The sequence below is a fragment of the Lissotriton vulgaris genome, chromosome 11, assembly GCF_964263255.1.
Source record: "Lissotriton vulgaris chromosome 11, aLisVul1.2, whole genome shotgun sequence".
Classification (NCBI taxonomy): Eukaryota; Metazoa; Chordata; class Amphibia; order Caudata; family Salamandridae; genus Lissotriton; species Lissotriton vulgaris.
In genome coordinates this window covers 212,584,139-212,603,249 of record NC_141699.1, presented here as the reverse complement: position 1 = coordinate 212,603,249, position 19,111 = coordinate 212,584,139, and the positions used below count along the sequence as shown (strand labels likewise).

The 19,111-nt window shown below is 46.2% G+C and overlaps 1 protein-coding gene across 1 annotated transcript in view; it reads right to left on the bottom strand.

The window, feature by feature from the left end:
- The window catches only part of TCHP (trichoplein keratin filament binding), a 343,197-nt gene that overhangs the window by 281,531 nt on the left and 42,555 nt on the right, over positions 1-19,111 (bottom strand). Inside the window, exon 3 of the mRNA XM_086943123.1 lies at positions 8,207-8,417. Within this exon, the coding sequence (XP_086799249.1) occupies positions 8,207-8,417 (211 nt within the window). The remainder of the gene's footprint in view (positions 1-8,206; positions 8,418-19,111) is intronic.

Genomic DNA, 19,111 nt, shown 5'->3' with positions numbered 1-19,111 from the left:
CAGCAATGTGCATCTCCTCCAAGCCAGGCGTCTGTATAATAGACCTGGTAGGCAATGGCCTCCCTGCTGCTCCTCAGCTGTATAATCCTTCAGTTTGTATGCAGACTCTTGCCTTTGCTACCGGTCACCGGCCTGCCACCAGGGCAAAAGGACGGGCCCAACAATACCCCCCCTTCTGTTCTGCTTTATCCCAATTTTAAGGGTGCCAAACTATTTTTGTTTTCTTTTGTTTTCGCCACTGGCAGGGATCCCAAAATATTAATATGGGGGGGGAATAGGTCTTCCTCTTGTTGTTCAGTACTTACCATGCTTATGGGTCTACGAAGTCCACTTTGCAGTGTTTACATTCTGCCAGGCCTCCTCGCTACACGTCTTGCAGGGCTCGGTCCCCAGGGAGTGCATCGCTCAATTCGCAGCTGCAGGCCCGGGGGACGGCCAGCATGACCTCCAAGTTACAGGAAGGCGACTGCTGCCGAGTTATTTTTTTCCAGCTCTCTGGGCCCCACAGCACAGCTGAAAGTAATTTCCTGATCATGCCGGTGCCTTCTCAGTCACTCGTGGTCTGGGTCTTCTTTGCTGGCGCTGTAAGTCAAGTCAAGTCAGAAATTTGTATAGCGCGCTACTCACCCAGAGAGTCTCAAGGCGCTTAAGGGAGTGGGGTTCGCTACTGATCGAACAGCCAGGTCTTGAGTTGCTCTCTGAAGGAGAGGTGGTTCTGTGTAAGACGGAGGTGGGTGGGGAAGGAGTTCCAGGTCTTGGCCGCTAAGTAGGAGAACGATCTTCCTCCCATGGTGGCTCTTCGGATGCGTGGAATCGCGGCGAGGGCTTCGTTGGATGATCGTAGTTGGCGGGTGTGGGTGTAAAAGGTCAGGTGAGTGTTGAGGTATCTGGGTCCTAGGTAGTGGAGGGCCTTGTGTGCGTGGGTGAGGAGACGGAATATGAATCTCTTGTTGACGGGGAGCCAGTGCAGGTCTCTCAGGTGGCCGGATATGTGGTTGTGGCGGGGTATGTCTAGGATGAGTCTAGCGTAGGCGTTCTGAATGCGTTGAAGTTGAAGTCTTTTCTGTAATTTGGCTGTGGTTCCGGCGTAGAGGGTGTTTCCGTAGTCAAGTCGGCTGGTGACAAGTGCTTGGGTGATAGTCTTCCTTGTTTCGGTGGGGATCCATCGGAAGATCTTTCGGAGCATGCGTAGGATGTTAAAACATGATGATGAGACGGCGTTAACTTGTCTGGTCATCGAGAGGGAGGAGTCTAGAATGAATCCCAAGTTGCGAGCATGGTCCGTTGGTTTGGGTGCGCTGCCTAGGGCCGGGGGCCACCATGAGTCGTCCCAGGCAGAGGGGGATGATCCTAGGATGAGGACTTCGACTTGTCTGAATTCAGTTTTTCGACGGCTGTTCTTCATCCACTCGGCTACGTCTTGCATCCCTTTGTGTAGGTTGGTTTTGGCTGTGGTTGGGTCCTTGGTGAGGGAGAGGATCAGCTGGGTGTCGTCTGCATAGGAGATGATGTTGAGGTTGTGTTGGCATGCGATGGATGAGAGGGGACTCATGTAGACGTTGAAGAGGGTGGGGCTGAGCGATGGTCCTTGTGGTACGCCGCATATGACTTCCGTGGCCTCTGATCTGAAAGCGGGGAGGCGGACTCTCTGGGTTCTTCCGGTGAGGAACGAGATGATCCAATCCAAGGCCTTATCTTGTATCCCGACGTTCTTGAGGCGTTGTACAAGGGTGGGGTGGCAGACTGTGTCGAACGCTGCGGAGAGGTCCAGGAGGGTGAGGGCCACTGTTTCCCCGTTGTCGAGCAGTGCCCGGATGTCGTCTGTGGCTGCAATGAGGGCGGTCTCGGTGCTGTGGTTGGCTCGGAAACCGGACTGTGAGGGGTCGAGGGAATTGTTAGACTCAAGGAAGGCGGCGAGCTGACTGTTGACGGTCTTCTCTATGACTTTGGCGGGGAATGAGAGGAGCGAGATGGGGCGGTAGTTCTTAAGCTCGGTGGGGTCTGCTGTAGGTTTCTTCAGTCTGTACAGTTAAGTGTTTCTCAGATGTGGGCATCCTGTTTAGTTAACTCTGCCGCCCCACTTCCATAGGCCCGACCCAGGCTCCTGTGTCCCAGACTCTTATGTAGGTTGTAAGAGGGGAGTCAGGTCCCTCCGATCTTCCAGCCACCTCCCTGTGATCGCCTGCAGGGCAAAGAGGTTAGTTCTCTGCTGTAGGGGCGTTGATTCTGGACTAAAGTTGTGTCCCGGCCGCCCTACTCCGGCAGTGTCCCTCTTACCTGTTGGCAGCAGTTTTCCTCTTAGTGCTGGGGCTTCACCTCACCTGGAGGCCCGTTCCTAGAAGCACAGTGATTATGGAACCAGTGCCCAGACCCGTCGCCACACCAGACCAGAGACATCCTCAGATGCGACAGTATGTTATAGTGCCAGTCTCGTTCACAGCACTGCTTCTTGGTGACGCCCACGGCCCAGTCACTCTTTTTGTCACGTTGTCAGGCCATATCGTCTCATTGCCGCAAATCTGTGACCAAAACGATCCTGCAAAGTTCCATCCGAATTTTACGTGGTACGCATAATATCTGGGGTGTCCCTCAATGGACGCGGATGCACACCCCTATATTCAGAAATGTCAGGATTATGTGGCTCGACATGGGAGTACTCTCACTGCACGTCCGCCATGTTCAGCGCCTGACCAGGCACCTAGTATCTTGTGTAGCTAACTGCTAGGTCACTTTTCCATTTTGTTGCACTGGTGTACATAAGGAAGATGGTTTTTGTTTGGCTTGTTGGGCACAGTTTTATTTTGTCAGCCATAGAGCATGGAAAGAAAACTTATGTAGATTAAGATGTATTCTATTTATTATGTATTTGTTTATAAGGTTCATTTAGCATGTGACCATAAATGGGCCTTTCAGGTGTTCATGTAGTAAATCTGAAAATTACATAGGCAGTCTAGTGTATTCTTTGGGCTACCATGCTACTTTTAGTAGTATTGTGTTACATAAGAAGGCCAACGTGAATGAAAGGCAATTATTGTTATTGCTATAAAAATGTTGATTAAGATTTTCCTAGTGGCCAATTAATATGTCCTCCAAATAGTAGTTTGCGTGGCTCCCTGCTAGGGCAATGTTTCATTTTGTTGCATAGAAGTGCATTAGAAATATTGTTTTGGTTTGTTTTTCTTGTAAGCCAGAAAGCATGCAATGGAAACCTATGTATGTTAAGATGTATTCTGTTTGTTATGTAACTTCATACCCACTTCATAACATCGCTTTCAATAGCAAAAGGAATAATCTGCAGTCATAATGTACATTGCTGTGAAATTAATTTTCCTTGTCGCCCCAATATGCAATGCTGCTATGCTTTCTACAAGATAATGATATGTCAATCCTGTTCTCTGTCACTAATGATTTTTTTAGTAGAACAATAGATAACTGAAACTGTTTCTTTACTTTTAAAAACACGTAGAACATTACAAATTGCATCTTCTAAGAAACATGAATTAAGAAGTGTGCACGCATTTTCTACATATTTACATTGAAGAAGCTGCTATTCACTTCCAGTTCAATGGGTTATTGAATACCTCTATTGCAAACACGGTCCTTATGGTCTTTTTTTCCATTTCAACTGTTATCTCACTTTACCCCGTGAAATGTTTCCTTTAGATACCCTGTTCTCCCACCCAACAGGTCCTCTTTCGTATATTCAACCACAAAATGTATACCTTTGGGTGGGGTTTAGGTAGAGCACAGGTGTGGTAGTGGAAATACATGAATGGAAATGTGTCTCCCTCTGCAGCCCAGAGGCCCACCCATCATGAAGGGTTAACACTATCATTACCATTTCGCTACTGTTTAACTAAGTAAGCCCTACATGTAATTGTGGTTGAGACAGATCTCTATCACTTACAAACATTATTTCTAATCAGTTTTGATTGTTTGGGTGATGGTTAACACAGCTGTGTTTTCTTGTCCACCTTTTTTGGTAGGATGAGCTTTTTATTCTATTCAGCATGATTGATGAGGGTCACTAGGAAGAGATAGAAAATTAATTTAACTCTAATTCTAGTTCTCTTCCAGGGTAATTCTTATCAAAGCCAAAAGCGACTCCACCACCTCTCCATACAGGACAACATGCAGTATTTTACCCATCTTCGTTCAATAAAAATTAAATGCTTTGTCACCTTTGAGGCATAATTAGACACAGGAGGAAATGTGAGGCCCTTACGTCAAAGTGCTAGTTTTTGCTCTCATTTGTGTAGCAGATAATCTGCTATAATTGCCCCTCATACTCATTGTTTCTCCTTTTTGAAAAAGGTTTATAATAGAGGTTTTCAGTCCATTTTGTTAATGTGGCGAATAGTTGGTTAATCTGGCTTCTTTATTTAAATGAAAAAGAATTATAACATTTTTAGCATACTAATAAATAGGCTGCAAAGACAGCTTCTTCTTTATTTAAGCTTACTTTTCTACTGAAAGGTTTTCACACATATTATTCATAAAGTGTTCCTGGATCCTGTCCATATGTAGGACAACTCAGTGTTTATGACTATTGATGAAGATCCGCTAGAAGAGAACAATATGTCCAATGGTAAATTCCCACCATTCTGCGTTCCCAGTCTCCTCCTAATAATATTATGGATGAGCTTCCAGCCTGCTACGGGAATTTGTCTGTAATGCAGGTATGAAGACTGGTTATGGGGGGTATTTTTTCACAGTAATATGTCTAGTAGAATGGTTGCAGTTATTTACACTTGGGTTGTCTGATGCCTATCAACCTTACACAGTTTCGAAAAGTAGAGACTCAGCCCAATAAAGTGTGGTGTTACCTGCATTGATTTTATCACTTGTTCTTACTCCTACTGCCATGCACACGTCAAATATTTCTAGATTTGTACAGCAAAATTTGCTTACAGCATAAAATGTCTTTTCATCCTTGATTTCCACATCTCTTGATAAAAACGGTATAACACGTTTATGGATGGGCATATATGATGACAGTCTGATATAAGGCAGCAAAAAGTGACAGAGTGAACTTTAAAGTAACCTATAATCTATTTGGACGAATATTAAGTTAGTGATTGATTATTCCATTCCCATACCATATATTTGTATTGCAATTAGGGCAAACCAGTAAGTTGGACGAAAGACCCTATATGTTGAAAAGAGATCCCCTTTTAAAAAAAAATGCTGTGAAGTAAGTGACCATTGAATTAATTTGTTTCAGGAATTTCAAGTTTATGGTTTACACATCTGGCCACACTGCTCTTCTTGCTATAAACAAGAGTGGTTTTTAAACAGGTCATTCCTTTGCCACATCTGATTCCAAAGCCTTCTTAATAGTGGATTTTGGGTCAAACACTGCTCAGAAATTGAGGCTTTTGTCTGGTACTGCTAAAAAGTGTCAGCCTTTTCCATGTGCACCTGTCCTGTGCTTTTACTTTTCTCTTATATACTTTCTTCGTGATCATTTTCACTGTCAAGGAAAAGTGTTTCTCTCTGCTCTTGCATTGCTCTTATTTGAGCTACTGGAAGGGCCCAATAGATCTCAGTATTAGTTCTAAAGCAGGCTTAAATCATTGTTAGGCACAGCTAAAGATCAGCTGATTCACACACACCAAGAACCCAGAGCACAGTCCAGCAAAGGACCACGTAACTTTCCCAGACACCAACCTCTTTCTGATTCCACTAAATGCTAGACTTTTTCATTAAGGCTGTAACATCTGAACATGGCTGAGATTAAATATGCTCTAAACCACTGTTACTTGATTCCCTGCCACAACTAGAGAACACATTATCTGCACAGTCTGCTTGACGTTTTGGAGACTGACAAAACACTCTACACCAAGTGGACACCTCTGCCCACAGGCAGTAAAATTTTTATACTCATTAATTATGTTTGCAGAGTTTCAAGAATGCTCATGCCATTGTTAGCAGTGGCAGATATTTTACACGTCAGTGGTGTTTATTTTACAGTTACAAAGTATAAAAAGTTGTGAAAAGAGTCCAAGAGAAAATGGCAACGTGTGTCACGGTTCATACGCATTTTGTAGCCCGAGATGTTGTGACAAGTTAAATACTGATGCTTAAAAATTATATTAATTAAACAACAGGGGGTGGTGATGGACAGAGTTTCTGAATTGAGCAGAATACTCTCACCCAGTCAAGAGATCAGGGCTTAATCCAACACCGTTTTTTAGCTCACTGCACCATCCCAGCTCAGAACCTGGCTATATGCAAATTAGTCTGTCCCTGGCCCAGTGCATCATGGGAACAGGGAAAACCAAACTACCAAGCCAATTCTTTCACTGGGAAGGAAACAAGCTTCCGGGGACCAGTTTCTGGCATTTCAGCCGTCTTCGGCCCGGCTTGCTTGAATCCTGATGGTGCAATGAGCAAGGGACTCACGTCTGAGTATACCCAACCACGCTTATGGTGGACAAAATAATTAAACAACAGGGGGTGGTGATGGACAGAGTTTCTGAATTGAGCAGAATACTCTCACCCAGCCAAGAGATCAGGGCTTAATCCAACACCGTTTTTTAGCTCACTGCACCATCCCAGCTCAGAATCTGGCTATATGCAAATTAGATTGTCCCTGGCCCAGTGCATCATGGGAACAGGGCAAACCGAACTACCAAGCCAATTCTTTCACTGGGAAGGAAACAAGCTTCCGGGGACCGGTTTCTGGCATTTCAGCCGTCTTCGGCCCGGCTTGCTTGAATCCTGATGGTGCAATGTTGTTTAATTATTTTGTCCACCATAAGCGTGGAAGGGTATACTCAGACGTGAGTCCCTTGCTCATTGCACCATCAGGATTCAAGCAAGCCGGGCCGAAGACGGCTGAAATGCCAGAAACCGGTCCCCGGAAGCTTGTTTCCTTCCCAGTGAAAGAATTGGCTTGGTAGTTCGGTTTGCCCTGTTCCCATGATGCACTGGGCCAGGGACAATCTAATTTGCATATAGCCAGATTCTGAGCTGGGATGGTGCAGTGAGCTAAAAAACGGTGTTGGATTAAGCCCTGATCTCTTGACTGGGTGAGAGTATTCTGCTTAATTCAGAAACTCTGTCCATCACCACCCCCTGTTGTTTAATTAAAAATTATATTAGGCTGATGATATACACCATCCCGCCTCCGTACCATCTATCGCACTACATCCGACCTCTGCTGGCGCTGCAGTGCTTCTCCAAGCTATTTACAACACATTAGTGGTCATGTTCTGTCATCTCTACTTATTGGAAGGACATTTTGGACCATGTCAAGGGTGTCGTGGGCTTTCCCCTTCCTACCTCATACAGCAGCACTATCCTGGGGATTCAGGCAATGTAACTGGTGGCCATAACTCACATAGATTGGCGACTTGCGTGCCACATGCTTGCCGCTGCTAAACAGCTCGTAGCACTTCACTGGCAGCAGACCTCAACCCCCTCCCTGGTGGCTCAGAGGTTCACCCGTTTCTGGCATGTCATGGCCATGGAGCTTTTGACACATAGAATTGCTGACACTGACTCCTGTTTTGCCCACATATGACAACACTTGATTAATTACTGACACTTAAGACGCGTACAATGTTTCGACTGAACTAATCCTGAATAGAGAACACACGATGCTGATGGGCGGGACACGTCCCCTGCTTTCCCCTGGCCTGCACTCTCCTCTCGTCACATGTCCCTATCCTGCAAACCTCTACCTACCTTCCTGTATGGACACAGGGAATTCCTAAGCATGGACAATCACAAATCAACCTGCTCAACTGTTTATATGCTGTTTATATACTGTTGTTTGTGTTTTAATACCTTGCTCTAACTGCAATTTTAAGGTGGATCGCTGAAATGTTCAGCTACTCCATAGCTCCTTTTTGTACTAACCATGGGGTATATTGTAATGCACTTTTTGGCCCACTACGGGACTTATACCACTCTGTATCTGCATCTATCTACAATGTGATTGATGCCACTTGGTTGGTATGGAGCTAATGTCTTTACTGCTTTGTTGATCTGTGACAATTTTTTTCAATAAAAAGAATTCAAGAAAAAAAATATATATATATTATATTAGATGCCCAGCAAGTCTGCTTAATGAGCAGTTATTCCCATATGCATGGAGGCAAAAGCTTAAATACCCCTTAGGTATGTGATGCAAACTGTATCTCAATTTTACCAACTACAGGATAACTTCACATTTCTGAGACAGCATTGAACACATTACCTGCTTTCTCCTCGCTTCGCGAGCAGATTTCAGTTCATTTGTACGCTCTCGGATAGTATCCAAATAGGTCTCCTTGTTCTGTTGTAATTCCTTAAGTTCAGATTCAAGCAAATCCCTTTCCTCCTGCAAAAGATTTTGAAGTCGGAGACGTCGTTGTTCCAAACTCTTTTTTTTCTCCTCCTTCACTTTCTGGAGATGATAAGCACTCATGCTATCAATGGATAACAGAAGAAGTAAATATAACGAATCAGGAGATATTAATCAATATCTAATCTGCATAAATTATATCAGTGCTTACATTTGTTGATAAATGTCGACACAAATCTTCATCAGAATTGTCAAAAACGTATAGTTGCAATACCATATCCTTGAGTGGCGTTTCTTATATAAAGAAATATTGTTGAAGTACCTGCAATTTTGAAGGACCTTGGTAGCAAAATTTGTGTTTAGGTCATACCAGGCTACCTCCGTGGAGTTATGGAACTCTATTGTACACAATCAATCAAATCACTATTCTAACTTAAACTGGCATCAGCCATTTTATGTTGTTATTTAGGCCGATATCTTCACGAAATACGACAACTCAAAAATGGGCCCTTGACCTATTGGTAAACAACCTATACTGTTTGAGTAAGTGTTACTAGCACGCATGTTGATGTCAAGTCACGAGCATGTTTAACTTTTCACTAGACATGAGGAGTCAGATCAGCTATCGGTTCCCCCAGATCGCTCTAACTCATTTCATAGGCATGTAAGATGTTTGTAAATCATGAGTATGATTAATTCATCGAACGGCGGAATAGAGCTAGCATTCATTAACATCAACGATACAGTGGAGAGACGAAGGTGTACTTTACACTTGGTGTTTACTGAAATTAGTGAAATCGGATCTTAATGTTGTGCTTTTAACACTTCACTAATTCTATGAGTATTGATTAGGCATGTACTCACTGGATGCAGCATTTAGAATCATGTTACATTAGATTTATTGGTGACACACAAGCATTTACCTATATTTACTATCAAGGGTTATAGTTGCTGTTTGAGATTTGATCTATGTATTAGACAAAAACTTAGTTTAAGTCTCTTCTATTTTTGCCAGATTGAGCCCCTGATGAAGGACAATGCCCGAAATGCATTGGGCGAATTTATGTTATATGACAAACTTTAAGAAATTTAAAAAAAGCAAATCATAAAAAGTAAATTGAAAAAATAAAAATAATTTTCTAAAAGAACATCACACGTTTGGAATAATTGTTTTAAGTGATTTCAGAGTGTGATTTGGGGACGCCTCCCATATCCTGGGGACAGCGCATCATAGTCAAGTTTATTATCCTCATACTCAGGAGGAATCGCCAATCAGCACCATTAAACGGTTAAATCATTTTTACGAACAAGTATACCAGTGAGTGTGTGAGTCTAACCCCTTAGGTGGATTTCACACCAGCCAGTTTTTAACCACAAAGTCACTTCGATGTAAGTTCTGAGGTGAAACAAGTAATCAGCAGTAAAAGCCAGAACTTGTGGCTAAACATAGGGGTAAACAATGTCATCATCTTCTTTATTGAACTGTTAATGTAATTAAAGTGTAAAATAATAAAATCGGTAAATCTTCAAGGACAGCCTTGCCAATCTTCCACCAGGAATAGTATCACACGCCAAACACCAACCAATATAGCCCACAAGCAGCTCCATTTTCTTAGAATAATCAAACATTTTGTGCTTACTGATGACTTCACATCAGTTGTGAAATTGTGAACATACTCTGCTAGACTTCCCAAGTCACCCCTCGCATCTCTCAAAGCAGTGCTTCACTCTGAAGAATAAAAAAGAAAGGAGATTAGGTTCCCTTCTTTTCATGTCAGTGATGGCTTACCTCATTAAGCAATGTTGGATGAAATTTTCACACTGATGTGTCTGAACCAGCTGATGTGTAATGGAGAGAAGGCCAAATCCTCCTTTTTGGCCTGGACTCCCATTTTGATTGGTCTACTTGTTGGGCGGAGAGTGTTCCCCCTTGCTCCCTCAATCAGATGTGGTTAAGAACTTGGGGGTTAAGTTTGATAAGCAGCTCGGGCGTGTCCAAGATGGCGACCTGAGTGGACGCTTCTACAGCTCGCTCCACATCGAACGGCCAAATATCCTGAGCAGAGCCACCCTATGATCGCCAGCAACCTCTAAAATTAGCAGTTAATGACCGCTGGGTGTCCCGCGCTCGCTGTGTGCCTCCTCCCAGGACTCTGCCATTGTCTCTAGGCGGTGTGGTGCAGACATGGCAGCCCGACCTGGGTAACTGCGGCCGTTCCTCACCAGATCAGAGCGCTGACACGGCAGGCTGCTCAGAGCTTACACTGGCGCATATGGTCTATCCTGCCAGCCATCAAGGAGTTACAGGTGCGCGGCAGCTCCCGGAGCTCAGCGCCGCATGGTGCGGCCGGCTGGGTGTTCTGTCGCCGCACATAAGTGCACGCAAGGCACATGGGGAAGGCATCCCCCGCTGCATCGCTGAGATAGGTTTATCTGCCGCATCAGGTAGGCCGTATCGAACTAACATGCTTCCAGGCCCCCGTTCTCTAGGCCTGGCCACAAGATGCCCGTGTGAGGGATTGGGCACCCCCAACCCGAGTAGTGGAAATCATATGTAGCCTCCTGCACATTGCCGGCTCCACGAGACCCGCAAGGCCTAATTGCATCAAAAGGACCGTCAGGCCTGACACGGGCCATTGCCTGGCGCAACAGTGCTATCCCCAAAACGCCACGGTTGTCTGCAGTACTGGTACCACACGACTAAGCTGCCCTATCCATATATGAGTGAACATTGGGCCAAACTAATTAAAAACATGAGCTAACGGTGTAATGTGAATCAATCTGAGGCGGCAAACCCTCAGGACTGCATCGGGTGTCGCTCTTGGCGACCAACGCGGGCAGGCACCAGTGCCCCTGCTCGGCCTCATCAAGACTCTGCTCGTCTCCAGAAGCTACAAAGCCAACACAGTGCCCTCAATCCTTCTGTTCTGTCGGACTACAAACAGTATCACGCAACACTGCATGGCACTGGGGGCCGCCTCGGCGATGTAGGGAACAGAGCCTCCCGACACACATATCCTAGCCCCGAGACTGGGTGCGGCCGAGCGAACCACACTGCGACCGTGCCGCTCTCCCTGACTGAAACGTGCTGCAGCGCTGCGTGGGCATATGGTTCAACACGACTGCCCCTCTCCTCTTCGTGGGGCCTGTGCAGCACCATCATTGCCACGATGGGCAAATCCAGACCGGATAAGCAGCAGTCACACACTAATGAAGAACAGGACCCGCCACCTGACAATCAGGGCTCGGCTCCGGCAGGACAGCCCACCCCCCAAGTGGACCTCTCGCACCGCTTTGATGAACTTATGGTGGCGGTAATGGTCATTAAGTCCACTCTGGTCCTCAAAATAGATACGCTATGTGCTGTGCTAGGATTCCTGTGTGAGGACCACAAGAAACTAAAGGACAGAATGGAGGACGTAGAATTGATGATAGCCTCTATTAAACCATCTGTGTCCGCATTGGTGGGCCACATAAAACAGCTGCAGGAAGAGGTGGAATATCTCAGGAACCGCATCGACGACCAGGAGGGCAGATCGAACAGGAATAATGTGCGCTTAGTGGGACTACCGGAACGCATCAAAGGACAAAGTATGGAACTGTACTTGGAAACCTGTTTCTCAGAAGTTATCCTTCAGGGCAAGCACTCCAAGTTCTTCTCTGTAGAGCAGGCCCATAGAGTCCAGCCCCCCCTCCCTCCCCCCCAACCATGTAACCCTCTCAGACTAGTGGTGGCACGTCTTTTCAGTTACTGTGACAGCGACCACTTACTACAGGTCACGAGGACCTGGGGCCCACGGTTGATTGAGAATGCAGAGGTTCACATCTACTCGGATTATAGGATATCGGTCCAACGTCGGAGGTTCTCCTTCCTGGAGGTCAAACGCGGTCAATTCAACAAAAAGAGAGGCAGGGAGAACGTAACAATACACTCTTAGTCCCCAACTATACTGTTTCAAACAAAAAACGAGTGTAAAGACTCTAAATATTACAACCAGAGCAGGGAAAGTATGGATATACAACGCTAATTTGGTTTGCATAAAAAGTCCTCACTCACCAACATGTTTGGTGACATGCTTCATCATAGGGCCCCACTGGGGTAGGCCGAATGCCTCCCCAGTGTGCTACAACACCAGATTTACTGCGGAGCAGGTATTGTGAGAGGAGTGCTAAGTGATGGATGTGATGGTGAAGTTTAAAAATGTCTAAGTTGTTTAAAAAATTATTTATTGTTTGATCCATTGGACATATTAAAAAAAAATGTGTAAGAAAATCAGCCAAATAGATTGTTCGGCTATTTCCGATAACTTAAAAGTGGGTCAACATGTTTCTGCCATAGTCAGTGTAGGTTTACCAGGCTTTCATCAGGATCATGCGTGGACTAAACTCCGGCGGTGTGAGCATGCTAAGGCCCACCCTAACCTAGGGACGTGAAAGTGAAAAATGTAAAAAGTGCAAAAGAAGGAAAATTCCATCTTGGTACTCTGGATTAGAGAGACCGAAAAATTAAAATGCACAAAGACATACATAAAAGAGACAAAACAAACAATTAGATTTCTCATTTCAGAGGTATATCTCTTGTGGTCAAGTCGGTGAAATTAATTGCTCTAGTTGTTAAAGGACAACCGTTCGGTATTTTTAACGGTAAATGTAACACCCAACCTTATCAAGGGGGTATTTATCAGCACCAGGAGTGGGTTCACAAAGTGCTAAGTAAATCTATGAAAGATAAAGATAAAGATAGCGACAAACACATGTTCAATGAACCATATGAGAGGCGCGTGTGTATCATGGGATCAATGGACCAAATTGGCCAGTGGCCCCAAAAGACAAGAACAGCTTCAAAAAATGAATAAAAGATGTTCTCACTTGGGTGGTGAGAAACGATCACACCATGGATCTCGGGAGTGGGGTGGTGGCGTATTCGGCACACCCTTAGGGATAGAAAGACACTTTTCACCACTATTTGCATACAGGCGGTACTTAGCTTTTAGTATCCACGATGATGGCGTTCGACTTACGCCCTCGACGCCAGGCACCCACTGGAAACCTGCAATCTCCCTCAGTTACCGGATCCCGAAGATGGTATCTGGCCCCGGTAGGCAGGTATAAGTAGGAGAGTTGGAAATATCACCCGTTTCCGGGGTGGGAGTGTCTACATCGAGGACGTGAAATCACCCAATCCGGAAACACGCTCGGGGATGGACTAGCGAGAGTCAGGAAAACAACTAGACTTTATTGGGTGGATAGAAATGAACACCAGTACAAAAGTAAAATAAAATAAACCATGCTGCAAAACTTAGTGGAATTTCAAATCTGCAATGTTTCAATATAAAAGAGGTGCCTCAAGAAACAGAACAAGCAAGAGCACCAGGAAATGGGCTTTAAAATGTGAGATTCTTTTGCACAGGCTGTCCTAGATGTCAGACTGGACCGCCTGGATCATTCCAGTCCACCCCTCCCCCAAGGAACTTACAGTTTATGTACAAAATTGGGTCGGCATAGTAATCATGTGTGTTAACTAAGCTCTTCTCTTTTCCTCATACACAAATTCATGTATATACATGTATGCTTCATGACCCCTCGCTCTTTGAAAAGAATGTATCCCAACTGATTTATATCAAAAATATTCTTGAGTCTAGTGGCTGCAGCGTTGAGGGGTCTCAACTAGGGAAGAGTTGGAAAATCTAAAAACAGGATGAGCACCAGTTACACATGTTTAGGTTTCGCCTCGCCGAAAGCTGCGCAGTAGACATTCGCGCAGGGCGAAATCTTTTGAGTTACAGTATGGATGTTTGTCCCGCCTCTGTTTCCCATTGGCTAGCTCCATAAATGGAGGCTAGCCATTGGAAAACAGAGGCGTCCGTCATTCTGCGAGGCGACTCGTGGGCGTTCCTGAGATTTTTTCTCATCCAGCTCCTTTTAGGACGTCAGTGCGGCGGTGGGCAGGGTTTATTTTTTTGGTCGTCCATGTTTCTTTTGGTCATTCCGCGGCTGACCGCCGCCAGGAGTCCAGGTCCAGGTGAGTGCTTTTGATTGTGGCCGTTCCCGCCGCCCCCCTCCTGTTGTCCGTGTGCCCGTTCCCGCACCACCCTCCCGCTGTCTGTGCCTTTCCCGCCCCCCCTCCCGCTGTCCGTGCCTTTCCAGCCCGCCTCCCGCTGTCCGTGCCTTTCCTGCCCTCCCTCCCGCTGTCCGTGCCTTTCCCGCCCCACTCCCGCTGTCCGTGCCTTATTGGGTGCTGCTTGCTGTCAGCTGGAGAGTCACACAAACAAGACCCCAGGGTTCATCTTTTATTTCCCTGCACACTAAACTCACTAAGGAGCTGTGCTTGCTTCCCTGCCCCCTAGCTGTGCTTGCTTCCCTGCCCCCTGGCTGTGCTTGCTCTCCTGAGTGTGTGTGTGGCTCTGGGTGGGTGTGTGTGGCTCTGGGTGGGTGGGTGTGGCTCTGGGTGGGTGTGTGTGGCTCTGGGTGGGTGTGTGTGGCTCTGGGTGGGTGTGTGTGTGTGGCTCTGGGTGAGTGTGTGTGTGTGGCTCTGGGTGTGGGTGAGTGTGTGTGGCTCTGGGTGTGGGTGAGTGTGTGTGTGTGGCTCTGTGTTTGTGGCTCTGTGTGTGTGGCGCTGTATGTGTGGCTCTGTGTGTGTGGCTCTGTGTGTGTGGCTCTGTGTGTGTGGCGCTGTATGTGTAGCTCTGTGTGTGTGGCTCTGTGTGTGTGTGTGTGTGTGTGTGGGTGGGGCTCTGTTGGTGTGTGTGGGTCTGTGTGTGGGTCTGTGTGTGTGTGGGGGTCTGTGTGTTTTTGTGTGGCATTTGCCAGAGATTAAACTATTGGGATTGTAAATGACAATGCCATTTATTTATCTGTTTTCAAAACCAACACATAAATATAAATTTTGTCATTTACAATGCCAATAGCTCAAACTTTTCAAAAGGCGAAACCATTGCATTGTAAATGCTTGTTTCTTCATCTTGGCCATAAACAATTTCGCCTCCCTTTCCTTCAATGCCTTCGGGTTCATCTTCCTACAGCACGCACATTCTTCGACGTCGTGATCGGAAGACAAGCACCAAACACAGTCCTGATGCAGGTCAGTGATGGACATTTGCTTCCCGCACTCTCTACAGGACTTGAAACCGGACTTTTTTCCCGACATTTTAGAAAGGAAACAAGAAGAACAGACGAGAACACCAGAAATTACAAAGTAACTAAAAACCGTTGGCGTCGACGGCGGAAAAAAGGGAACTGACGTCATCACGCTGACGAGGCCCTATTATGGATCCAGTGACGTCAGTGGGGTCGCGAGCGGAGTCGTACCCTCTGTGACGTCGTCCATGACCTCGCCGTCGTGAGCTACAAAAGTTCCTGATTGGCTACTGCGCAGGGAATATTCACAAGGTGAGGAATCCACTGGCAGATGTATCTATCAGAATGCATGTTTCACCATCACTGTGCTTGCATTGTACTGATTAACATTATTAGTTGATAGATTACATTCTCCTGTGCTACAGAATTACTCTTGTGCTTGGTTTAGTGCATTGTGACATGTTCCTCATTTCAACCACATAAGCAGCTATTTTGCTATTGAGTTAGCACCAGAGGTTGAGAGGTTAGACGTTCCTGTGCTGCTCATGATTTCCAAATTACTATTGTGCTTTGACCCACTGCATTGTGAGTGATCTTAGTTTTCTCTATTATAGTATTAGTTTTGCATTATACTTATAACCATTCTGCCAAATGTACAACTATCATTGCTTATATATGTATCAATATTAATGGTTTATTGAAGCTAAATTGTATCTGCTATTTGTGTGTGTTTCTCCTTACTGAGTATCCTAATTGATGTGTACTTGATTGACATTGCTTGGGTTAATTGCCAGCAGCCAGTACAACACACCACCTTCAAAAGGCAATAGTTGAAGTAGTGGAAGACTAGAACACATGACCTCCGCAGATGAGCTGCGATGACCGCCATATCTTTCGTGAACACCTGAGGGGCATTGGCAAGACTGAAAGCGAGCACTGCAAACTGAAATCGCTGTTGGCCCACCGTGAACCACAGGTAATGCCTATGGGCAGACAGGACAGGGATGTGAAAATATCCTCCAAGTCCAACACACCCATCCAGCCTACCAGGTCCAGAGCAGACAGAACTTTGGCCAGCTTAAGCATCTTGAACTTTTCCTTTTTCAAGACGACATTGAGAAGGTGCAGGTCTAGGATAGGAAAAAGTCCTCCATCCTTTCTTTGGGACCAGAAAGTAGCAGGAATAACAACCGTGACCTACTTCTGATGCAGGTACCCTCTCTATGGCTCCCTCGACCTAGAGAGCCTGCACTTCGTCAAGGAGAGATGGTCCTCCGTCAGCTGGACATAAGTGGATGGATGAGTGGTGAGGTAGTTATAAAGGGGAGGCTGTAGTCTCTTTAGACTATCTGTAGGACCCCGCGGTCTGATGCCACAGACTAATAATAGAGCCGGTGGTAGTGTATCCTGCCTCCCATCTGGTTTGCCTCAGAGGACAAACCAGGGGTGGCTTCTCCACTAAGGTGGAGGAGCGTTGCCCCACTGCTTCAAAGCAGTGCAAACGAAAAATAAAATGATAATAACAGAATATTATTATCATTTTATTTTTGGTATTGCAGTTGCAGTGCAGCCAGATTGTTAGGGCAGAGCAGGGCACCCCTGACGTCGAGGGAGGAAGAGCGGTGGCTGCACCTTAAGTGGGCATGACGGCTTGGCTGGCCTGCTTGGGAGGAGGAAACATTCTCTTGCCAAAGTTATCTAGCCTCTTGGATTCTCTATCAGTGGAGCAGTAGTGATTGCGCCGGTATTAATTCTGTATGTGGAGACTCGGGCCACAAAGCTCTCCGGGGTGGGTTGCTGGGCAAGGAAACTGGATTCCCAAGGAGGGGGGTGGCGATGGCGGCAGACAATCGCCCTACGCACAGGATCCTCTGTGCAGGGCTTGGACCAGACCCAGAGTAGGACATCTGTAAGGGCTTCATTGAAGGAGACTAGGAACTCAGAAAGGGAGACTCCTGGGTGAAGCACCTCCATCAATATGTTTGTCTTGCCTGCCACTAAAGGTAGCGTAAGGTTCAGGACCGGTCACCCCACGCACCATCATTGGAAGAGAGGCTCCCTCCTCCATAGCCATGATCTGAGGAGAGACCAGGCCAGTGTCAGGTGAGGTGTCTAACTCACCGACTTCTGCAAGTTCCTTTGACCAGTTGTTTATTTCCTATTACTCTTCTGGGAGCTAGTAGTTATAAGGGCATATAGACGCCTCCCATCCGTCTCCCTTTCCAGGCCTATCAAACAAATAAGGCATTGGCTCCTATTACAGGACGCATGGAGCGTGTCGACACCGGAGTCAGCATCGGACTAAAGCCATCTGGCTCGATGGTAGAGTTGGGAATAACAATGGGGGCAGCGCTGCCGTGGGGCGTCAGCATTGGAGTGGGTGCTGAGGAAGGTCTCGGTCTCGCTGGCTGCCCTGCTCTAGATCCAGCAAAGGATCAATGAGGCCCAACTGGCGACGAGGGCGAATCCGTCAGCATGGGTCTAGTAGGGGCCACTACTGCACCAATGAGGCCCAAAGTCACGCGAGAAGAGAAAGGTTTCTCAAATATGAGGCGCATGGCCTCATAGATCTCCTTTAGCTCGACGGAGTCGCTCTGGTTTCAGGAAATTTGGAAAAGCGTGCAGGATCAGAGTTCAGGTTCGGCCGACTCACAGGGCCTGGAGTGCTGACGCTCCAGCGTCTTGTCAGACATCTTCGACAGATGCAGCAGAGTCAAAGACCTCTTCAAACTTCTTATGTTTTTTAGCAAGCAAAGAGTAAAGTAAGAATACAATTTACCTCCAAAGCACTAGAAAACTTACATTTGGATGCTGTCTTTGCGTACACAGATCACTTCCCCAGACTTGCACTGGAACTCTCAGCGGCCGCAAGAATCACATTCAGGGGGCAAGCTGGCATAGTCAGCACCTGTCGACCATGCCCTGAGAACGCCGAAGAAGCAGGGAACATTGGTGGACCACCCACGCGCATACCCTCTAGGAGAGGCCAAGAGTATTTAATTACAGAATGGGATACGGAAGTTAATCAACCGCAAGAGATTGCTGAGGTTTCCCAGATACACAGTGAGGTTTCATAATTAGCTCTAGCAGCAGAAATAATTACAGAGACAGTGAGGGTACTAGAAGCCAATAAGAGTCTACAGTTTCCAACTATTCTAACACCAATATCACCCAAAACTTTGGTGTTAAACCCAGTTCAGTAGTGCAGGAAGACGAAGGTGTACCTAAGCTAACTAATAACACTTCCTGAGCAGTAAGTTACATACCTCACGTCTAACGGGTAGACTCCTTTTATTGACTGGTCACCCGGATAAACCTGGACAACTACAAACTTTCCTCCTCATGTTAGAAGCCTTACTTGCGCGCTCTAGTGACTAAAGGGTCACTTTTGGTTGAGGGGCGTTCCCAAATGGGTGCTACACACAAGTAAGGCTTCTAACATGAGGAGGAAAGTTTGTAGTTGTCCAGGTTTATCCAGGTGACCAGTCACATAAGAAGTCTACCCGTTAGACGTGAATAAACTTCTTTGAACTAATTTTTAGGGGAAGCTAAGCAGAAAGAATCGAATATATGTTGATGCAACTACCCAGAGGGGGCCTGCAGTGCAACTGGAGTACCTTACACAGATGGAACAGACTCAGAGTGCAGGAGGGAAGGAGAACACCCCCAATGAGGAAGAGGTGGACCAAACCTTAGATTTATTACTTCTTGAACGATGAAGGAAAGACCTGTGCGCCCTGT